Genomic DNA, 18,233 nt, shown 5'->3' on the forward strand with positions numbered 1-18,233 from the left:
TAGCAGATTTCCTGTGATGCACGTCACATTCTTGTTTAATTAAGTAATAAACCAGTTTTCTTTTTATTCTACCATCATGATTCGTTTTGGGGGACTGGAGATGATTTTCTTGTTTCTGCAATGCTGTTCAGATTTTCCTAACATGATACAAACATAATGTGCCCATCAGGCTTCCGTGTAGAGGGGGGGTCTTTTTCCTTTGGGGCTTCCAGTCATAGTCCACAGTTGTGTAGCAGGTCATACACAGCCCCCAAATCTATAGGCAGAATCATCTCTGCTTACTTGGGATCTACTGTCTCATCTAGGGGTGGTAGAGAAGATTTCTAGAAATCATAACTTCACAGAGCAGCAAAACATCATCTTAGGTCTTTCTTTCACTTGGCATTTTCAGAACTTGAAAATGAATCCGAGTGTGTGGGCCCCTCGAACTCAAGCAGACTTGCACATGTCCTTTAGAATCGCAGCTCCCCTCTCCTCTCCTTGTATGAATGTTTATGGATGTGCAGAAGGGGCCTGTAAATTTTTCACCTCTTCAAGATCTAAATCTATAGCTCCTAAATTTAAATCCAGGTCCTGAGTTTCTTCATGATGTGTTAGAGCCTCTTCATGAGGGGATTTCTGCTTCAACTTTACTCTTCACACTGTAACATTTAATAGCACAGAGTAAAGTGGGGGTTGCGGGGGGACATGGTGGCTCACATCTGTAGTCCTAGCTGTCTGGGATGTTGAGGTGGAAAGATCCTTGAGCTCAGGAGTTAAAGACCACCTGAGCAAGAGCTGAACCCCATTTTTTACTAAGAATAGAAAAATTAGCTGGGCATGGTGGAGGGTGCCTGTAGTATCAGCTATTTGGGAGGCTGAGGCACAAGGATCACTTGAACCCAGGAATTTCAGGTCCAGTGGGCTGCTGTAATTCTGTGAGGAGTTCCTGGTGTAAACAAATCTGGTGGCAGAATCTGTAAGCAAGCAGGTCAGCATTAGAGGGCAGGGCCATACTGCCTACAACATACCTGTACACTGTGTTACTGGGTATAATATTTCTTTTGGGCAAGCTTAAGAAAGACATTGGGCCCACTCCCTGCCCCAGCCCTGCCCAAATCCACCCTCTTCTGAGCCTGGTTCAAGTGTGACCCCAACCTGAATTCTTTCCTCACAAAACTGACTATAAGAAATTAGACTTTGTGCTGGATTTCCTGCTATCTTTACAAAACTAGTTCTCACAAGTTTTTATTTTTTATTTTTGAGACAGTCTTATTCTGTTGCCTTGGGTAGAGTGCTGTGGCATCACAGCTCACAGCAACCTCAAACTCTTGGGCCCAAGTAATCCTCATGCCTCAGCCTCCCACGTAGCTGGGACTACAGCTGCCCACCATGATAGGCCTGGCTAGTTTTTCTATTTTTAGTAGACACAGGGTCTCACTTTTGCTCTGCCTGGGCTTGAACTCCTGAGCTCAAGTGATCTGCTGGCCAGCCTCCCAGAGTGCTTAGGATTATATGAGTGAGTCACTACACCCAACTCATAAGTGTTTTTTTTTTTTACTCTTTTTATTTTTCTTTTTTATTAAATCAAAGCTGTGTACATTAATGCAATTATGGGGTACAATGTGCTGGTTTTATATACCATTTGAAATATTTCATCAAACTGGTTAACATAGCCTTCACCACATTTTCTTAGTTACTGTGTTAAGACATTTATACTCTACACTTAGTAAATTTAACATGTACCCTTGTAAAATGTACTATAGGTGTGATCCCACCCATTACCCTCCCTCCTTCCATCTTCCCCCCTTCACTCCCCTCCTCTCCCTCTCCTCTTTCCCCTTCTTCTTGGGCTATTGTTGGGTTATAGCCTTCATATGAAAGCTATCAATTGGTTTCATATTGGGCTGAGTATATTGGATACTTTTTCTTCCATTCTTGAGATACTTTGCTAAGAAGAATATGTTCCAGCTCCATCCATGTAAACATGAAAGAGGTAAAGTCTCCATCTTTTTTAAGGCTGCATAATATTCCATGGTGTACACATACCACAATTTATTGATCCATTCATGGGTCGATGGGCACTTGGGCTTCTTCCATGATTTAGCAGTTATGAATTGGGGTGCAATAAACATTTTGGTGCAGATATCGTTGTTATAAAGTGATTTTTGGTCTTCTGGATATATACCTAGTAGAGGAATTGAAGGATCAAGTAGTAGGTCTATTTTTAGATTCCTGAGTGATCGCGAAACATCTTTCCAAAAGGAACGTATTAGTTTGCATTCCCACCAGCAGTGCAAAAGTGTCATGAGTTTTTAAAACACAAAAGCAATAAAGTAGGTAAATGGGGAGAAAAAGACTTTTTTGTTTTTTTACATTTTATTTTTTATTTATTTGTTGTTGTTGTTTTTTAATAGGCTTTTATTTATTTATTTTTGCAGTTTTTGGCCAGGGCTGGGCTTGAACGCGCCACCTCCAGCATATGGGGCCGGCACCCTACTCTTTGAGCCACAGGCGCCACTCCTAAGAGAAAAAGACTCTTGGGACCTTATTTCTTATTTCTCTCTATCCTGGGTAGAATGTCATGATCATGATAGCTCAAATCAAAGTCCTGGGTACAAGCAATCTTGTTTCGGCCTCCTGAGTAGCTGGGACTACAGATGTGCATGTCCACACTCATCTAGTTTTTCTGTTTTTACTAGAGAGGGGGTCTTGCTCTTTCTCAGGTTGTTCTCAAACACTTGAGCTCAAACAATCCACCCACCTTAGCCTCCCAGAGTTCTGGGATTACAGGTGTGAGCAAGTGTGCCTGGCCAAGGCTCTCTTATTTGTTGACTAGAGTTACTGCTTTTGAAATTGGTAGATTTAAAACAGTATGGCCTCAGTCTTGTTTGTTTCTGTTTTATTCTTTTCTCATGTCAGAAACAAGTTTCTTTATTACTTCTCTGTATTTTCAGAGAAAAGGACAAGCATTAACATATAAGCAATATATTTAAGCATCTTAAAACTTTAACAGGGCCTATATGGAAAAAATGAAACAATTTAAAAATGTCTCAGTAACAATAGTATAATAATATAATAATATAGTATAGGCCTGGGTGGGATAACTCCCGCCTGTAATCCTGCACTCTGGGAGGCCGAGGCGAGTGGATTACCTGAGCTCACAGGTTGGAGACCAGCCTGAGCCAGACCTCATCTCTAAAAACAGCCGGGTGGTCTTCTGGGTGCCTGTAGTCCCAAGCTACTAGGGAGGCTGAGGCAAGAGGATCACTTAAGCCCAGGAGTTTGAGGTTGCTGTGAGCTATAACACCACAGCACTCTACTAAGGGTGACAAAGTGAGACTCTGTTGTCTCCCCAAAAAGCAAAGTATAGTATGTACTATTAGTACTATAGAATGGTTTAACAACTGTACTATAACTACTAATAAACATTACTTTATATCATTGTGTGGTTTTCTCCATAGTATACATATATTTCAAAATCATTGACAGATTGATAATTTTTTTTTACATTCAAATATACTAATTTTTTTTTTTTTTTTTTGAGACAGAGCCTCAAGCTGTCGCCCTGGGTAGAGTGCTATGGCACCACAGCTCACAGCAAGCTTCAGCTCCTGGGTTAAGCAATGCTTACCTCAGCCTCCCAAGTAGCTGGGACTATAAGCACCTGCTACAACGCCCGGCTATTTTTTTTTTTTGTAGAGACAGAGTCTCACTTTATCGCCCTCAGTAGAGTGCTGTGGTGTCACATAGCTCACAGCAATCTCCAACAACTGGGCTTAGGCGATTCTCCTGCTTCAGCCTCCCGAGTAGGTGGGACTACAGGCACCGCCACAACGCCTGGCTATTTTTTTGTTGCGGTTTGGCCGGGGCTGGGTTTGAACCCACCATCCTCAGTATACGGCACCGCCCACGCCTGGCTATTTTTAGTTGTAGTTGTCAGTGTTGTTTGGCAGGCCTGGACTAGATTCGAACCTGCCAGCTCTGGTATATGTGGTTGGCGCCTTAGCCACTTGAGCTACAGGTGCCAAGCCAGATATACTAATTTATTTACACAAAAATGTTATACTCTATTCTTTTTTAAGAGAAGGAAAGTGAAGTTGATTTCTTTGTGGTCTAACGAGTAGGCTGGCTGACTCTTATCTCAGCGTAATAGCTCCCTGCTCTATTACAATGTGTACTTAGAATTTCTATGTATTCGTGTGTATGAAATAAATGTAAGCATTATTTGATCAAATTTGTGTTGCTTCTTTCTTCACTTGTTTTTATTACTCCTCTCAGTTACAAAACCTGCTCTGAACACTGAGTTCAGATTGTCTCTGTGCATTGTCCTGTGTATCCCTTTGAGATAAATTCTAAGTCAGACATACTGGGTAAAGCCCAAGCTCTACTGTTTCTTGGATGTTGGCAAAATAGTCTCATAAAAGAAAAATACTATTACTTTATTCATAAATTGTTTTTGTGATTTTAAGCATGAACATATGAGAAACTGGTAGGATGTGCTCTAATGTACAGTAAATGTTGAAAAAACTGTTGCAATTCCTTTTGGGGGGTGGGGGAAGGGGGAGAGAGCATCGCACTGTGTTGCCCTGGGTAGAGTGCCATGGAGTCGTAGGTCACAGCCACTTCAAACTCCTGGGTTTGAGCAATCCTCTTGCCTCACCCTCCCAAGTAGCTGGGCTTACTGGCATCTGCCACAATGCCGGGCTAGTTTTTGTATTTTTAGTAGAGATGGGGTCTCATTCTTGCTTAGGCTGGTCTTGAACTCCTGAGGTCAGGCAGTCCATCCATTACAGGCTTGAGCCACTCCAGTTAGCCAGTTGTTTCAATTCTTGCTATTATGTCAAGAATATATTATTTATATATTATAATATTTAATCTGTATATTCTATAAAACTTTCCATGTCATCTATGAATTCGTCCCTCAGTGGTCTACCTCTTTTCTGTTCAGAATTGTGGCTTTAAGACCTGAGGTATGGGCGTCACTGCTGAGCTTTTTAGAAATCTATGAGTTTTTCATTTTAAGACTGATTCTGTTTAAGACATTTAAGACAACTGATTCTATATGATGTAAATATAGCATTCAAAAATGTATATTTCTGTGGCAGTGCTTTTTTTAAGTATTATATACTCTATATCAGCATAGTATCTATACTATGTAGAATCTTTGTGAATCTTATGTCATTTTCTTTCTTTTGGTTCCATTGTATTTAGGAAAACAATTTTCTAGATAGAGAATGGCTTAAGGAATATTAGTGTGTTTAAAATGTATCTTCTTCCATGAAGGCTACATTGAACAGTTTGATGAGAATATTTCAGATTGTATATGAAACCAGCACATTGTACCCCTTGATTGCACTAATGTACACAGCTATGATTTAACAATAAAAATAAATTAATTAATAAAAATAAAATAAAATAAATGTATCTTCTTATGTAACTCAGATCACTCAAATAGGTCAGAGCCAGTACTCTTAATTCTCTCATTTTATCTTGGGTCAAATTAAGAACTTTGCCTATGGCCACATGGTCATAATTAATTAATTAATTTTTGATTCTTTGTAGAACTGTTGATATTGAGTTATGTGGCCATAGAATTGTCTCTGGAGGATTGGAAATACCTGAGCATTAAGAACTCTGCCCAGGTCTACATGGTCAATGTGGTTTTTATTTATTTTTATTTCAGGAACTGTTGACATTCAGGGATGTGGCCATAGAATTCTCTCCAGAGGAGTGGGAATACCTGGACACTGCTCAGCGGAATTTGTATGAGGATGTGATGTCAGAGATCTCCAGACACCTGGACTTTGTGGGTGAGAATAACTGACCTCCAATATTTCTAATTTTTTTTTTTTTTTTTTTGAGACAGAGTCTCACTTGTTGCCCTTGGTAGAATGATGTGGCATCACATCTCACAGCAACCTCAAACTGTTGAGTTTAAATGATTCTCTTGCCTCAGCCTCCGAAGTAGCTGGGACTGCAGGCACCCACCACAATGCCCGGCTATTTTGTGTTGCAGTTGTCATTGTTGTTTAGCTGGCCCAGGCCAGTATATGTGGTTGGCACATATGCTGAGCCAACCTCAAGAGTTCTATTTCTTTCTTTTGCACAATGTGTTTGGGAGTTTGTGCTTTACATGAGTAAGTTTCAGAATCCCCCTTTCAGGAGTAAAAATCAGGAATTTGTTTGCATACAATAGAATGTTTACATTGACCTCATTATTTACCTTTCTTCTGGTGATTTTCAAGTTTCACTCTAATTTCCTGGTGATTGTAGAAGTTAAGTGATATGAAATATGTTGTTTATACCTTAAAATCCAATCTCTCCTTTTTATTTAATTAATTAATTAAATTATTTAAGGCAGTCTCATTCTGTGGTCCTAGGCTAGAGTGCTATGGCATAATAGCTCACAGCAGCCTCAAACTCCTATGTTTAAATAATCTTCTTGCCTCAGCCTTCAGAGTAGCTGGGATTAGAGGCACCTGCCACAACATCTGGCTAGTTTTTCTGTTTTTAGTAGAGGCGTGACCTTACGCTTGCTTAGTCTGGTTTTGAACTCCTAAGCTCAAGCAATCCATCTGCTTCAGTCTCCCAGAGTTCTAGAATTACAGGTGTGAACCACTGGGGCTAGCCTTCCTTTTTATTTTTCTTTTAGTCACATTTGACAGTGAAGTATAGAATCCACAAATCTAAAATGCTTCCTAAATATTCTACAGGGGCTGTCAGGTAATAGTACAGCAGGACCTCCATAGTTGACCACTTCCCTCCATCGACCACCTCCTTCAGTTGACCTAGTATTCATAAACTGGAAAGGCACCACATGTATGTATGAATGCAGTAGACCTGGTTCTTATGTTGCTCTTGTCCATAGATTCACCACCTGTTACTCCCAGGGGTGGTCAACTTAAAATGGTTCTATTGTATTTAGGAAAATAATTTTCTAGAGTCTTCTGTAACATTCTCTCTTCTCTCCCGAGTAAAATAAGTTGAAAATTGAAGATCCCCATGAAAAATTTGTGTGTCTTTTTCTAATAAAGTAGAATTTGATGTGTCTGAGTTAGACCTGGTCACCTTTCTGAAACAAATGAGAGAGCCCTGGAATGTGAAGGGAGAGGAAACATTAGCCAGACGCCCAGCTGAAGCGGGGGTGGGGGGTGGGGGCGAGTGATGAAGCAGGTGACACAGGGAAGAAGCCAGACCGTAGGGTGTGGATTAAGAAGCTCTGACACAAGGAAACTAAGTTTTTAGAAGCCTAAGTTTATTTCATTTGCCCTCAATAGAAGGACATTTTCTTTCTCATGTTCTTTAAATGATCTGAGGATTGATTCTCCTTAAGATGGTAAAAAATATTATCTGAGGGTTCCCTTTGCTCTTCAGTAATCTTTCATCAAATTCAGTGAGAGCCAAAGTCATCTGCTTTGCCTGTTAGGGGCCTATATTATCTACTCATTCATTCCCTCGAGGTTCCTGGGAAAATAAGTCCTTGCATATTTCTTACTACCTCTATGTTAAAACATTTTAAAGTTTTTAGTTTTGTTTTGCCTCATGACAGGAGTGTGTGGGCATAGTAGTGGAAAGAGTGATGTTTGGTTCAGAAGTCTCAGAAATACTGTAGACACGTGTCAAATATTTTCTCTTTCGTTAACTTTTAATCCCATGGAGGGTTCACAGGAAATTTAAGAATTGAGATGTTGTAATTTAATTAATATACAAGGCATCTCCCTTTAATGAAATATTAAATTAACTATTAATTATTCAAATGATAAATAATTTGAAAACATTTATTTCAAAATCAAGTTATATATTTTACATTAACAATTTCTTTGTCCTAGCCTGAATTAAGATTAAAAATTTTAAATCTGTATGTATAATTTCCACATGTGTAACATAGTTTCATGTACTACTTTCAATATAGAGTCCTTAACATGATTTATGGAAAGTGTAATATATTGTCCAGGGTATAGTAACATTTTGACTGTTACCTAATATCTTAATAATTGTCATTTTATAATTTTGTTTGGTTAAGTATGCAGTTTACAGAGAGTGTGACCTGTATGTTCATTTGTTCGTTTGTTCTTTCTTACTTTTTGTGATACATGGATTTTGTTTTTACAGATACATATTTTAGGCCAGGCATGGTGGCTCATGGTGGATTGCTTGAGCTCAGGAGTTCCAGACCAACCTGAGCAACAGCAAGACCCTGGTTCTACTTAAAATAGTTGGGCATTGTGCTGGGCACCTATAGTCCTAGCTACTCAGGAGACTGAGGCAAGAGTTTCACTAAGCCCAGGAGTTTGAGGTTGCTGTGAGCTGTGAGGTCACAGCACTCTAGCCTTGGGGACAGAGTGACACTCTGTATCAAAAAAAATACATATGTACATATATATATGTATATATATATATATTTCATGTTTTCGAGGTGTACATCTTGATGAGTTTATATGTTTATACATTGTGTAATGGCTAAGACAATAAAATTAACACATTTATAACTTCAGTTGCCAAATTTTGGGGTGTGAGAACCCTTAACTTCTATTCCCTTAGCGGACTTGAGAGTGTTACTTAATCTTAAGTGAATAATATAGTACTATTATAACTATATTCACACTGTTGTATAGTCTGTTCCCAGAATTTATCTTGTAAATTAGAGTTTGTACTCTTTGACAAATATCTCCCCATTTGTAGTGCCCCCCACTCTTAGCACGCACTGTTCTATTCTCTGCTTCTATGATCTCTAGTCTTTTAGAATACAGAAACAAGTAGGGTGCTGTGGCTCACGCCTGTGATCCCAGCACTCTGGGAGGCTGAGGCAGGCGGATTGCTTGAGCTGAGGAGTTTGAGACCAGCCTGAGGAAAAGCCAAGCCCTGTCTCTACTAAAAATAGAAAAACTGAGCACAGCACTCTACCCAGGGGGACAGCTTGAGACTCTGTCCCGCTCCCCCCCCCCACCAAATGAATACAGAACTAGCTGATATTATACAGTATTTTATTTCCCTATTTCATTGCAATTACCATAGTTCCCACCTAGTTAATCCATCTATGATGTCACAAATGGAAGGATCACCTTTTTTCTGATGGTAAAACTGTTCCACTATACAAATATTGACTATATCCTGTCGTATTGCATGGCTGGCTACTGTCCAGAGAGATTTTATATATTGTGAATAATCTGCTACAGATATAAAAGAGCAGTTACTTTTTTTGCATTACTATTTTCATTTCTTTGGTTTTATACCCAGATGTAAGATGCATGGATTGTGTGGTACTTCTGTTTTTAATATTTGAGGAGATTCATATTCCTTTCCTTACAGCTGGATCAATTTACATTTTCTCTAACATTGTATAAGAGTTTCCTTTTCTGTTTAACATTTATTATCTCTTGACTTTTTGATAATAGTCATTATAAAAGGTGAAAGGTGATATCTCATTGGGGTTGAACTTCAATTTTCCTGATAAATACTGGTGTTGAGCATTTTTTCATAAATATATTTGCCAATTTTATGTCTTCTGTGGAGAAATGTCTACTCAACTTGTATGTTTTCAAGTCAGATTTACTTTTCTTTTTTGGCTACTGAATTGTTTGCTATCCTTCTATACTTTAAATATTACATTTAGCAGATGTATTTTCTCTTAATTATTGGATTGCTCTTTTATGTAGTGTTTTATTTTGTGCAGAAACTTTTTAGTTTGATATAGTCTTGCGTTTGTTTTTTGTTTTTTTTGTCTGTACTTTTTATTATTATTATTGGGGTTTTTTTTTTAAGACAAAGTCTCACTCTGTCACCCGTGGTAGAGTGCTGGGGCATCACAGCTCACAGCAACCTCCAGGTCTTGGGCTTAGGCAATTCTCTTGCCTCAGCCTCTGGAATAGCTGGGACTACAGGCACCTGCCACAACACCTGGCTATTTTTGTTGCAGTTTGGCTAGGGCTGGATTTGAACCCACCACCCTCGGTACATGAGGCCAGCACCCTACTCACTGTTTGTTTGTACTTTTTGATGTGATAGTAAGGAAACATATTACCAAGGCTATTATTAAATAAGTTGTTCTCTTTGCTTTCTATTAGAAGTTATGTAGATTCTGGTATTACCTTTACTATTAACCTATTTCAAGTTAATTTCTGTATGTGGTATGATGTTCAATTTTATTCTAGTGTATGCGGATAGCCATTTTATGTCATCATTTTTTGAAGAGACCATCCTATCTCCCTTGTGTATTTTGGTGGCCTTGTCAAAAACTACTTGACTGCATGTTTATGTGTTTATTTCTGCTTTCTCTATTCTTTTCCATTTCAGCATGTTTAAGTTTTTACGTCAATGACATACTCTTGGCTAGTATAACTTTGTAAGAGTTTGAAATCCACAAGTGTGAAGACTCCAGCTTAATTCTTTCTCAAGATTTTGTTGACTATTTGGAGTTATTTGTGGTTTTGTAGAAATTTTTGAATTCTTTACTATTTTTGTGAAGACTGCCTTTGGAATATTTATAGGGATTAAGTAGGGATTGTGGACTGCTTTGTATAGTATGGGCATTTTATATTATTCTTTTAATTCATGAACAAGGATTATCTTTTCATTTGTTTGTGTCTTCTTTCTTTATAATCTCTAATGTCAAGTTTTACTGAAAAGATCTTTCATCTCTGTTAAATTGAGTCTTAAGTATTTTATAGTAATTAATTCAATTGTAAATTTGATTATTTCCTTAAATTCTTTCTCAAATAGTTTATTGTTAGGGTACAAAAAATGTAAGTGAGTTTTGAATGTTGATATTGTGACATACAACTTTAGTGGATGAGTTCATTATCTGTAACTTTTTTTTTTTTTTTTTTTTTTTTTGAGTCAGTGTCTCACTCTGTTGCCCTGGGTAGAGTGCCCTGGAGTCACAGCTCCCAGCAACCTCAAACTCCTGAGTTTGAGTGATCCTCTTGTCTTAGCTTCCATGTTAGCTGGGACTATAGGCATGAGCTACAACGCCTGGCTAGTTTTTCTATTTTTAGTAGAGACAGGGTCTCACTCTTGCTCAGGCTGGTCTTGAATTCCTGAGCTCAAGCAGTCCACCTGCCTCAGCCTTCCAGAGTGCTAGGATTACAGGCGTGAGCCACCTCACCTGGCCCAGCTGTAACTTTCTGATAAAATCTTTATAGTTTTCTAAATATATGATGTTTTCATCTACAAAGAGAGAGAATTTTACTTCTTCACTTCTGATTTGAATGCCTTTTGTTTCTTTTTCTTACCTAATTGCACTGGCTTAAATAAAAGTGGAGGGATTGGGTATTTTTCTCTTGTTTCTGACACTAGAGAAAATGTTTTTAGAATTTCATTGTGGAGGGTAATGTTTCCAAAACGCTTGTTACCTGTAACCTTTCTTATGTTGAGATATATATCTTTGTATGTATATAGTTTTATGTTTTTATTATGAAAGTACATTGAATTTTGTCAAATGTTTTTAACTTTTTAGATGATTGTATGATTTGGATCTTTCTGCTTTTCCATTTTTATCGATTTGCATATGTTGAAACATCCTTGCATTCCAAACATATATATATATCCTACATGTTTATGCTGTATGATTTTTTCAATGTGTGGCTAAGTTTGGTTTCTAGCATCTTGTTTAGTATTTCTGCTTCTATCTTCATCAGAGATAATGGTTTGTGTTCTTTCTTGTAGTGTCCCTACAAGGCTTCAATCTGAGGGTAATGATAGCCGCATGGCGAGAGTTTGGAAGTATCTTCTCCCTTCCGTGTTTTGAGAGAGTTTTGGAAAAGATGACTTTAGTTCTTACTTAAATACTTGACAGAATTTACCTGTGAAGAAGTCATTCAGTCTTGGGGCTTCGTGTTGTTGAGAGATTTTTTTTTTATTACAGCCTTAGTGTCCTGCCTCAGTGTTGGTCTGTTTGATATTTCTCCTCTTCATGATTTCATCTTGGTGAGTTGTTTTGAGGAAATTATTAATTTCTTATAATTTATCCAATATGTTTCATGTAATTATAGCATTGTCTTATTATACTTTGTGTTTATGTTATATCAGCTTTAATATCTTCTCTTCCATTTATAATTTCCTTCAGTCATCTCTTGTTTTTCTCTTGGTTAATCTAGCCAGAATTAAAAAAATTTTTTTCATAACAACTCAACTATTAGTTACTTTGATCTTTTCTATTGTCTTTCACCCTTTAATTTTTTTGACCTATTCTTTATAGTTTCCTTTTTTTTTTGAGACAGAGTCTCACTTTATCTCCCTCAGTAGAGCGCTGTGCTATCATAGCTCACAGCAACCTCCTGGATATTATATAAGGTATAACTCCTGGGCTTAGGTGATTCTCTTGCCTCAGCTTGCCATAACACTCAGCTATAGTTTCCTTTATTATGCTAACATTGTGATTATTTTATTCTTCCTGTTTTAAGTTTCTTGGGCATTCCAGTTAGATTGTTTACATAAGTAATATATAATTTACGTATGCATTAGGCATATGTCTGTTGCCTATAAAATATCTGTGTGGTTTTTGCCTTTATCAATACTTTCTATATATGTTCAGGACCTATGCTGTCCATACTTGTTTTGGATTTATTTATCTATCTATTTATTTGAGACACAGTTTCACTCTGTTGCCCTGGCTAAACTGCCATGACGTCAGCCCAATTTACATCTACTTCCAGTTCCTGGGTTCGAGTGATCCTCTTACTTCTGCCTCCTGATTACCTGGGACAACAGGCACCTGCCACAATGCCCAGCTAATTTTTCTATTTTTAGTAGAGACAGAATCGCACTCTTGCTCAGGCTGGTATTGCAGTCCCAAGCTCATGTGATCCTGCAGCCTCTCAGTGTGCTGGGATTACAGGTATGAATCGCCTCTGCCTGGCCTCAGGACTTTGTGTGTATGAGTGTGTGTGTGTGTGTGTGTGTGTGTGTGTGTGTGTGTCTATACTGATTGTCAATTATTATTTTATTCTGTCTATGTAAGTAGTGAAGGAAATAGTCTTAACTTCACTGTGTATTTATTGTTTAAATCTATATGTTACACTTTGTGATTTTTGAAAAGTTTTTTGATTGTCTCTTTCAGGTAATCAAATTTTTAATTGCGGTAAAATACATAAAATTGTCATACCAAAGTTTTAAGTGTTCAGTTTAGTGGTGTTTAGTATATTCGTAGTTTTTTCAACAGATCTTTAGATCATTTTTATGTTACAAAAGTAAAAGCCAGTACCCGTTAAACAACAAAGTGTCCTTTCCGTCTCTCTCACATCATTCTACTTTGTCTTTCAGTGAGTTTGACTACTTTAGATATTTTATATTAGTATAAGATTATAGTCTATGTTTCTTTTTGACTGTCTCATTTTACTTACCATAATATCCTCTAGGATATTATATAAGGTATAATATGTTGCCATAGTATATGTCAAAATGACCTCTCTTAAAGGCTAAAAATACTGTATTCTATTTATATGCCACATTGTATTTTTCTATTTATCAATGAAGGGACATTTGGTTTGTCATATGTGGTATTTAGTGACTAATGCTGCAGTATACATAAGTGTGCAGATATTTGTTTCATGCTTTGCTGTGAGTAGGTTGGAGGTCTTTTGGATACATGGTGGAGTACCACGTGCATACTTGCTTGTGTTGCCTACTCCTCTGATGTTATATCCAGGAAAACATTCCAGACAGTATTGTAATGAAGCCTCCCCTTTATAAATGCTTGCAGGAGTTTAATAGTTATAGGCAGTCTTACATTTAAGTCTTTTTGTATGTTTTTAATTGACACATGATAATTGTACATATTTAGGGGATACAATTTGAAGTTTCACATACACAGGGTGTTCATAACTATGTTAAATTGGATGCAAACTTTATGGATACCCTGTATATGTTTTATAATATTGAAATTGTAGCATTTAGTGTATATATTACCTCATGCACTTATTTGCTCTTTGTGGTGAGAATATCCAGGAGCTGGTCTTGTAACTAATTTGTAATATACAATTACTTACTCTTAAGCATTGCCATCATACTGTGCAATAGGAAACCAAATTCTTTTCTTCTTTGCAGTGATGATTTTGTACCTGTCAATAAACCTCATCTCATGTTCTTCTCCTCTCAGTCTCTGGTGACCATTTTTCTATGCTCTGCTTCTGTGATATCAACTTTTTTGTTTTGTTTTTTTTTACACATTTAACACATGATCACTCTTCAGCCTTTTGGCTAAGATCAAGTGTAGTCTTCACATATGAGTACAATCATACAGTATGTGTGTTTTGTTTTTCTTCAGGGTAACAGATTTTATCTAGAAAGTACAAAGAGAAAATTTAGAGCACTTCCAAAGTGAGTTGGAAATGGGTCCTTCTCATGGAAGAGAAAAGGTGAGACAGATAGCGTTTGTCTTTTTGTATCTGGCTTATTTCACTTAACTTTATATCCTTAAGATCCATCCATGTTTCTTGCCAGTACCAGGCTTTTGGTTACTATAGCCCTTTAGTACATTTTCAAGTCACATACTATGATGCCTCTAGCTTTGTTCTTTTTGTTCAAATTGCTTTGGCTCTTTGGGGTATTTTAAAGTTTAATGTAAATTTTACAGTGTAAATATTTTATGTGAAGAATGTCATTGGAATTTGAATAGAAATTACATTAAATCTGCAGATCACTTTGTGTAGTATGACCATTGAAAAATCATTTTCCAGCCAAGCATGGTGGCTTACTCCTGTAATCCTAACACTCTGGGAGGCGGAGGCAAATGGATTGTTTAAGTTCAGGAGTTTCAAAGTAGGCTGAGAAAAAGTGAGATCCTGTCTCTTCAGAAATACCCGGCATTATGGTGGGTGGCTGTAGTCCCAGCTACTTGGGAGGCCAAAGCAACAGGATTGCTGGAGCCTAAGAGTTTGAGGTTTCTGTGAGCTATGACTCCACCATACTCTACCTAGAATGATAAAGTTAGACCCTGTCTCAAAAAAATAAATAAGTAAAATAAAAATTATTTTCTAATCCATTAACACAAGATAACTTTTCCTTTATTCCTGTACATTTCAATTTTTTTCATCCATGTTTTATAGTTCTCAGTATAGATATCACTCATCTTTATAATTAAGTTTATTTTTATTTTTACCACTGTTGTAGTTGCAGAAAAAACATTTGACAACATTCCTTTATCATAAAAACACTCAATGAATTAGGTATAGTATGCATGTACATTAACACAATAAAGGCTACTTGTGACAACCCCGTGTTAATGTTATCGTGAGCAAAAAATACCGAAAGATTTTTCTGTGAGATGTGCAACAAGGATACCTGTTTTCACCAATGTTCCATCCAACATTGTACTGGGAATCACTGTGAGACCAATTAGGAAGAAGATAATTTAGGCTAGCCAAATTTGAAAGTAGGAGCCAAATTGTCTGTTTGCAGATTAAGTCACCTTAAATTAAAAGAAATACAGAAAGACTACACTCCCCATACTGTTAGTACTTTTGAAATATTAGTAAACTTACAGAACACAAAAATTAACATAAAGGCCAGTAGTGTTTCTCTACATTAACAGTGAACTGAAAAAGAAATGTCAAAATTATATTTAGAAAAACTGTAAAAAAAAAAAGGAACTCCATTTTGAGTTTTTATTAGTGTACAGGGAAAGATATGTCTAACATCAATTTGTCCAATGTGGATTTCCAGTATTCCTCCCCTCACTGGGATGTTTTGAAACTCTTGTTGAGCACAAGTTGACTGTATATGTGAAGATTTATTTCTGGGCTTTCTCTTTATGCAAGCAATAACACACCGTTTTGAACACTTGCGCTTTGTAATATGTGTTGAAGTGAGAAAGTACTATACAGTATTGTAAGTTTGTTTTTCAGTATTTTTTAGGTTTTTATTTGTTTTGATTTAGATTTTTTGAGTTTTCATATACATTTTAGACTATTATAACACTTGTGCAAAAAGTTTCTTTGCTATGTTGGTAGAGATTTTCATCAAATCTGTAGGTCATTTCTGGTAGGATTGACATATTAACAATATTAAAACTTTTAGCTCTTAAAGAAAAGTGTTTTCAATACTTTTTGTTTAATTTCCACATAGTTGTATCACTTCTCTTTTGGTTTTTACTTCTAGTTTTATTCTAGTTTCTGTTTTATTTTCTATCTTCTAGTTTCTATTGTTAGCAGAAAATATCCTATGTGTAATTTTTTTTTGTTTTTGAGACAGAGCCTTATGTTCTTGCCTCTAGTAGAGTGCTGTAGCGCCATAGTTCACAGCAACGTCAAACCCTTGGGCTCAAGCAATCTTCTTGCTTCAGCCTCCCAAGCAGCTGGAGCAACGGGCCTGCCACAATGCTCAGCTGTTTTTTAGACCCGGAGTCTCTCTCTTGCTCACACTGGTCTCAAACTCGTGAGCTCAAGGGATGCACCCACCTTGGCCTCCCAGAGGGTTGGGATTACAGGCGTGAGCCACTGTGCCCATCCCTTCTTTGTGTCATTTTTATGTGCTGAAATTTGTTGAGACTTATGAGGCTTAAGAGGTTGTCTTTCTAGCATAACATTCTATTCGTGCTTAAAAATGTGTATTTTCTTGTGGAGTGGAGAGTTCAGTATGAGACTTTTTGGTGTAAATTGATCTATAGCCTTGTTCAAGTCTTCTGTTTCCTTTTGTTGTTTCTTTTTCTGTATTCATATATTTTTCATTATTGAAAGTACATTATCGGGTTACCCTACTATTTGCTGCTGTCTTATTCTTGCTTCAATTCTGTGAAAGTTGCTTTTGACATTTGGAAGCTGAGATAGTACGTGCATATGTGTTAATTCTTGTGGTAGCTTCCTGATCAATGAACAATTTTAGCAATATACAGGGTGTCCATAAAGTTTATGTGGAATTTAAAACAGTTTTACTTTTTCTGTTGCACATGAACTTTATGGACACCCTGAGCTCAGGAGTTGAAAAGCAGACTTGTATAAAATATATTGTTTAAGATACTATTTTAAAATAATGCCCTTTGTTCTTTTTGGAGACAGAGTCTGACTCTGTTGCCTAGGCTGAAGTGCCATGGCATCAGCCATCCTAGCTCATAATAATCTCAGACTCCTGGGTTCAAGTGATCCTCCAGCCTCATCCTGTTGATTAGCCAGGACTACTGGGCCCTCCTTGATGCCTGGCTAATTTTTCTATTTTCAGTAGAAATAGGGTCTCACTCTTGCTCAGGCTTGTTTTCACCCCTGAGCTCCTGTGTAGCCTCCCAGAGTGTTACAATTACAGGTATGAGCCTCCTTACTTGTCTCCTTGTGGCAATTTTTAATGTAGCATATTTTATATCAATGTAAGAGTATTTGACATTGTGTACAATAACAGTTTTGAATTGTTGTACTTCATAGGCACGTGCGTGTTCTTACACCTAAAAGTGAGTCTTTTCTGGAAAGCATGAAGTTGAATTTTCTTTTTTTTTTTTTTTTAGATTATTCAGAAAATATGACTTCTGCTGGATTCAGTACATTTGTATAGAAGTAAATACTGATAGGGAATGACTAATGAATTTTATTTATTTCTGTAGGCCTGACATCTATTTTGTTCCTTTTAAAACTATCTTTCATGTGTTTTGTTGGTTTTTGTAATGACATGTTTTCATTTTGTTCTCATTTCCTTTTGTTTAAATACTGATATCTTTATTTTCTTTTAAACTGTTAGCATTGCTATGTTTATCTACTCTGTATATCTTCTTTGTAGTTACCGTAGATACTATATAAAACATCTGAAAATTATGAGAAACTGTTTTAAGCTGAAAACTTTAATTATATACAAATCCCTGCCTTTGCCATTGTGTTGATGTCAGAAGTTGCATCTTTTGTATGCAATTTTTGTCTTAAGCACAAATTTATGGCTATTTTAAAAGTCTTTTAAATTTTATAGCAGAATTAAAAGTATTTTACTCACCATCATTATGATAACACAGAATATTGTGTATATGCATATAATTCCATTTATCATAGAACGTTATGCATTCACATAAATTTGTGGCTAATTTACTTTTTAATATGAAAAACTGACTATCTTTAGCAATTTTGTGTAGGGTATGTCTCATGGGCCTAAATTTTGTAAGGGTTTTTAATCTTTGCAATATTTTGTTTTGAACTAATTTTGAAATGACAGTTTTGCCAGAAATAGTGTCCTTTGTTTGTATTTGTCATTTTTTCCTTTTTTTCAGCACGTTGAGTATATCATCCTTCATCTTTCTGGCTTGCAAGGCTTTTTTCATAAAAATATCTGTTGATCATCCCATA

The 18,233-nt window shown here is 36.7% G+C and overlaps 2 protein-coding genes across 3 annotated transcripts in view; both read left to right on the plus strand.

Annotated features, from left to right (window-relative positions):
* Positions 1-18,233, plus strand: part of LOC128573137 (zinc finger protein 501-like) — a 501,109-nt gene that overhangs the window by 258,646 nt on the left and 224,230 nt on the right. The gene's annotated exons all lie outside the window — the stretch shown is intronic.
* Positions 1-18,233, plus strand: part of LOC128572282 (zinc finger protein 267-like) — a 33,175-nt gene that overhangs the window by 10,552 nt on the left and 4,390 nt on the right. The window contains exons 2-4 of one of the 2 annotated variants that reach the window (XM_053572112.1): positions 5,666-5,792; positions 11,846-11,907; positions 12,733-12,817. In XM_053572112.1, the coding sequence (XP_053428087.1) occupies positions 5,666-5,792; positions 11,846-11,907; positions 12,733-12,817 (274 nt within the window). The remainder of the gene's footprint in view (positions 1-5,665; positions 5,793-11,845; positions 11,908-12,732; positions 12,818-18,233) is intronic. The other variant, XM_053572113.1, reaches the window with a different exon arrangement.

Source organism: Nycticebus coucang, chromosome 20 (assembly GCF_027406575.1).
Source record: "Nycticebus coucang isolate mNycCou1 chromosome 20, mNycCou1.pri, whole genome shotgun sequence".
Classification (NCBI taxonomy): domain Eukaryota; kingdom Metazoa; phylum Chordata; class Mammalia; order Primates; family Lorisidae; genus Nycticebus; species Nycticebus coucang.